Raw genomic sequence first — 5,832 nt, forward strand, 5'->3', positions numbered from 1 at the left:
CTGGTTGATAATACTGAGGCAACCGATATTGATAAGGTTTGTGATATACTGGGGTAGTGGTATGGTTGAGAACTTGGCCTGCCACTTCTCATACCAGTTGCATAATCTGATCGTGATCTAGATGTTACAGTTCAACCATTAGTGGCCGATTTGAACCCACCAGGTATTGTCACGTGTTGTAAGGTGGATTTGTATGGCGGACAATTAATTTGATAAACATAAGGATACGACCTGATTTTGTTGTGAGGGAGGTACTGGTAGAGCTGGGCATCGGACCGAGTAAGACTGGATTAGGTCCAACTCGACTCGATCTGGATTTTACATGGGTCAACTCGAACTCGGACCGATCCAGGACAGAGTCCGGGTCATCTGAATCGGACCGAGTCGAACCACTGTTGTCCTTAGCCAATCCGAGTGCGACTCGGTCATGAAAACTGAGTCGGATCCAATTGGGTAAAGTTCAATTAGAAGCGCGTAAGCACATATTACAAAATCACTGTAGAAACAAATCTCTCTCTCTCTCTCTCTCTCTCTCTCTCTCAATATCTCTTTGAAATGAGAAAAAGGGAAAATAGAGAAAATGCTTTTTAGTAATATACACTGCTTACCTGGGTGGTTTTTTGAGCGGTTTTGCGGGTGATTAAATGCAGAGCCGGAATTCCAACAGACCGGCGAGATGAACGGACGTGATGCATGGATGAGACGAACGGACCAGATAAACCGGAGATCTCTCTCTCTCTCTCTCTCTCTCTCTCTCTCTCTCTCTCTCTACGAAGGTAGCAGGAAAATTCTGGAATTAGATGACAATAACAACTTATGAAGCTTCGTAGAAATTTAACAGCGAAATCACACGCATTAGAAGTTAGAATAGCAGTAGTAAGTCATAGGCAAAAGGACATGGGAGAAAAACATTCTAATACCTATATAAAAATGGAACGAAAGGAGGGGAAAATTGGATTAACATATCAAGATGCCGTCGATGCTCAAATAAAACAACTCCACATGAAAACAACGCCACGCACGATTTGCATTCTTCCGTGACGCATAAAAACAAGCAAAAGGGAAACAGTAGTTATCTTACAGTTGTCATCCTTCTCCTATGAGAGATATGCTCCATTAGTGTTATGAAACAGAGAAACAGGGCTTAGCTCAGTCAAGCTTGGTAGATAAAGCATGGCAGGACACACCCCAGTATTGTCACTACTGCTTTTCATGCTGGTTTTAGCATTTGTTTGGAAATCGTATGCCTGAGATTGGTATTTAAAAGAGTGTGGAAGACGTTTTGATTAATACATCCATCTCCCGCGTTAGATTGATAAATGCAACCAACGCTCCGAGTCAGGTCTGGTCGGTTCGAGCCCAATCCTTTCGGTTCAGGTGCTCAGGCCAGATCAGTCCAAATAGACCTCTATCCCGACCCGACCCGAAAAACGATCGGATCTGGGTGGAGAGACTCGATCAGGCCGATCTAAGTCGTCTGTTCGAAACAGTACCGAGTCCGGTCGGAGCGGGTCCGATCCACCGGATCGGGTCCAACATGCCCACCTCTAGGTAATGGCGCCAATTTTTCAATAGAATTGACCTCAACATTTTATTAAGGTGTACTAAGTGCCTTTTTGGTAATGATAATCACCATCTGGTTCAAGTTCTCGGTCTAGATAGCCATTTACCTGTTGAAGGTGTTAGCTTGAATTCACGATTGCTCGGCTTAAACTTGTAATTGCTCTACTTGAGCCGTCCCTTACTCCACAATATGTTGGAATCTCATTTGTATATTGCACAGCCCAATTGATATCACCACAAGAGGATCACTCTGAGATGAGGAAGCCCTATCCTAGTTTAAAGAATTGGGCATTGGATTTAAAAGTAAACCCAAGGGTTCGAGTATTGGTGTGTATTTTTCTGAGTGGAGGCAGTGTAAAAGGTGTTGCAAGCTCATTAGCCTCATAAGAGTTTTAGGTAATACTTCGACTCATATTTCTGAAGTGAGATTAATTGATAAGGTCGTATCCTTATGTTTATCAAATTAATTGTCCCACTGGGCGTGCCAAAAATTATTACCTCTCAATTTGAAATTCGATCGCTTGTGATATATCAGGCATGCCAGAACTGACTATGTGGCTCGATTTCAACCAACCAACTTTGACCCCAAGCACCAAGATAGGCAGATACATTAAACTCAACTATATATGACCAAGATCTGAGAAGACCGGTCACCTATTCAGCCAATTATAAGTTATTTAAGATAATCAAATGATTATCAGAGGTGGGGTTCATCCTCTTAAATGAGTTGCACGTTGCCTTCTGTATGAAAGGACTTTTGGATTCAAAGATTTTAAAAAATAATAATAATAAAATAAAAAAGAAAACACTTATAGTCGATCATAGGGAATAACTATAAAGCAACTTCCTAAAAGAATAACTGCTCGTATTAAAATAGAGATCGCCCAGTGTATAAGCGTAGACTTGAATTATTGCTAGTCCTAATGTAGAATTAGGCTATTAATTACGCTAGGTAACGTAAAAAGATAAATTATACTCGAGAAATATAGAGGATAATTGATAAGACTGAGTTGTTTAATTGGATTGATACGAGAGACGTTACTCCACGAGCTTCTTTGTTATTCATAGACTTAATTACATAGATACGTATTTCATGTTCAACGATCAAAGCAACAGCTTCTGCACCACTCTACTTTTACATATTTCACTACCCAGTTACGTACTATCTTCGATTCACCACGTACCAGAATGTGATTCAAATATTCTCCGAGATCTCATGGGTGTACGTATTACTCATGCAATAAGATGTCTCATTTACTAATTAATTGGGAGGGGAAAAAATAGGGTACGGCAGAAATATTATCCTTCCGTGTTACAGTAGAAGAAAGTTAAAACGGTCAAAGGTTAAGACGCTATTCCCGTAAAAGAGGTCAGTATCGTTAAAAGACAAACAGATATCCGGAGGCTTGAAGTACAGACGTATAATTAGAGACATACGTCCGAATGTATTATAGCAGACCTACACGCGTGTACATATGGCAACGCACGTACAGGGCAATACGTCCGAATGTATTATAGCAAACCTACACGCGTGTACATATGGCAACGCACGTACCGGCCGCCATGTTTGCCACCCATCGAGTGGGCCAAATTGTCTAGATGCCTATGTCGAAAATCAATCCGAACCACAAATCATGCGGACCCTAGTTTAAGAGACAAACGAACGGCTAAAAGTGCTTGGCCAAGTTTTTATAGCCGTTGATTTGTAATAGGACATGTACAAAACAAGCAGGTTCGACCCCTGCGTGCTAAGTCGGCACATGGAATGGCCGGTAGAGAGCGGCCTTATAGACGCGTGTCACCCGCAAACCTGCTCTCTCTCTCTTCTACACAGAGATATGGTGTATCAACACATAAAAACTCTTTACTTCATACACTCTCAGATATCCCTTGCATTAGAAGAGAGCTCCAGTCTAAGGATCTGATTCTCCTGTTGAAGAACTCTAAGAGCTTGTATGGATACTGCTCAATGGCCCCAGGTAATTGTTAGAAACAAACCTCTTATTGATTTTTGGTCTATGAATTGGTCGCTTTTTGGGTGGTTTTTTTTAAGATCTTGGATGAATTTTATTGGGTTTTGTTCTTTGATTGATTTCTACATTTGGGTCTTTTAGATCTTCAAATTATTCATCTGTTAGGTTTTCATTAAATTCTTTTTAGTTCAAAGGGACTGATCTTTTTCTCTCATATTTATTTTTCTTATATGATAAAGAAAAGAAAAAGGTTTGTATTGCTCTTGTTGGTATCATCATCTGTTTTTGCTGTTACGATCTTGAAAGTATAAAGAATCTACCTTGTTTTGATTGCCTTTTTTTTTTTTTTTCCTTTTGCATTTCTTTTAGGTATTATAAGATGGTGTAGGTGATGTTATTTTCCGAAATCATCTTGTTTTGATCTTGAATTTATGTTTTATGTATGTGCATGTGTTTGTTTGTGCCTCTCTCTCTCTCTCTCTCTCTCTCTCTCTCTCTCTCTCCTTTGTTTCATTGAATTGGGTTTCAGGAAATTGGGGTGGTTAAGCCCATGGAGGAGATGGTCTCAACCACATGCTCAAGGCCATTGATGGAGAGAAGGGCAAGGCCCCAAAAGGAGCAGGCCTTGAACTGCCCAAGGTGCAATTCCACCAACACAAAGTTCTGTTACTACAACAACTACAGTCTCACTCAGCCAAGGTACTTCTGCAAGACATGTAGAAGGTATTGGACTGAAGGAGGATCTCTCAGGAATGTTCCTGTTGGAGGTGGTTCAAGGAAGAACAAGCGATCATCATCGTCTTTATCTTCATCGTCATCGGCTTCTGCTGCTTCGAAGAAGACATCCGATCTCAACCCTCCGATCTCATCCTCACAATCCTCTTTCCAGAATCCGAAAATTCATGAAGGGCAGGACCTTAACCTGGCATTCCATACCACCCAAGATTACCATAACATGTCTGAATATGTTGAATTGCCCAATAGCAACAACAGTAGAAATCCTGCTGCTGGTGCTTCTTCATCTTCCTCGGCTTCTCTTTCAGCTCTTGAGCTTTTGAGTGGTATTTCTTCAAGGGGTCTGAGTTCTTTCATGCAGATGCCGATGCAGAATCCGGACGCTGTCTACCCATCTGGGTTTGGTGGTTTGCATGATTTCAAGCCGTCCCTCAATTTTCCTTTGGATGGGCTTGTTGGTGGCGGGAGCGGCAGCGGGTATGGCAATATTCAAGGGGTGGCAGAGGGTAGTGGGAGGCTGTTGTTTCCTTTTGAGGATTTGAAACCAGTTCCAAATACCGATTTTGAGCAGAATAGGGGGCAAGGAGACTCATCTGGGTATTGGAATGGGATGTTAGGTGGAGGATCTTGGTAGAAGAAGAAGATGTTTTTTTTTTTCTTTTTTTTTCTTTTTTATCTTCAGGGTGGATGACTTGTTTGGACTTGTTCAGGAACTAACAGATAGGATACATGGAGGTGTCCTTCTTCTTTTTTTTCTTTTTTTTTTTTTAAATTATTGTGAAGATTTGAAGCTTATTTTAGGTTGGCTTCAAATGGGTGTCTTGAAAAGAAGTGGATTTTTGCTATGAAGCGATAGAGGAAGAGATCAAGATGAAGAAAGCCCGGATTTTTGCTAGGGCAACTGCATGTTGAAGAAGAAGAAGAAGAAGCCTGCTTCTAGGGTTGCACCACGGCCTAATCCACGGATTTCTATCTTCAAGAAGAAGAAAAGATAGGGGGAAAGAAAAAAAGAAAAGAGAGGGAGAGAGAGAGAGAGAGACACCCAAGTGCTGTATGTTTTGGTGGGTTTGTGGAAAATAATGTAGCATGAGTTTTGTGGAATTTGTATGGACAAAAAAAGGACCTGTTTATTTCTTTCTTTTATTTTCAATTTTAAACAAAAAAGAGTTTTTAGTGGAGTGGTTTGCCATTCATTCCTTGAAGTGGATTGTAATGATGTCTTGAATTCTTTGCTTATTTTATTTTTTCAAATCCAGGTCTGAAATGTCAGGTCTCATCACCGCCTTCAAGAAGATTCTTCCAGCCATGAAAGCACCATCAGGAAGCAGGAGCTGGAAGATAAATCCACTAGGTATGGCCCATCATCATCATCATCATCATAACCCTACATTCCTTCACATGCCATAATGGGAGTCCACTTTGTGAAGTTTAATGCATGCATTATTTTAATAAAAAGTGCATCTTCCTCTCTCTCTCTCTCTCTCTCTCTCTCTCTCTCTCATGAATCAAGATCAAGGAAACAGGTGACTGTCCAAAACCACTTCACCTGCCTCAACCGAAA

General features: G+C 40.9%; 1 protein-coding gene across 1 annotated transcript; it reads left to right on the forward strand.

The window, feature by feature from the left end:
• The first annotated feature begins 3,334 nt into the window (after positions 1-3,334).
• LOC131248548 (dof zinc finger protein DOF4.6) lies at positions 3,335-5,444 on the forward strand. Its single transcript, XM_058248872.1, has 2 exons — positions 3,335-3,542; positions 4,066-5,444. The coding sequence occupies exons 1-2, from the start codon at positions 3,519-3,521 to the stop codon at positions 4,903-4,905; spliced, it is 864 nt and encodes a 287-aa protein (XP_058104855.1). The 5' UTR covers positions 3,335-3,518; the 3' UTR covers positions 4,906-5,444.
• The last annotated feature ends 388 nt before the right edge of the window (positions 5,445-5,832 follow it).

This window comes from Magnolia sinica, chromosome 6 (assembly GCF_029962835.1).
Source record: "Magnolia sinica isolate HGM2019 chromosome 6, MsV1, whole genome shotgun sequence".
Classification (NCBI taxonomy): domain Eukaryota; kingdom Viridiplantae; phylum Streptophyta; class Magnoliopsida; order Magnoliales; family Magnoliaceae; genus Magnolia; species Magnolia sinica.

Bases quoted from the DNA above. Each gene is read 5' to 3' on its own strand.
- LOC131248548 (XM_058248872.1), top strand. From the start codon at position 3,519: ATGGATACTGCTCAATGGCCCCAG. The intron at 3,543-4,065 runs GTAATTGTTAGA...ATTGGGTTTCAG, and splicing joins ATACTGCTCAATGGCCCCAG to GAAATTGGGGTGGTTAAGCC.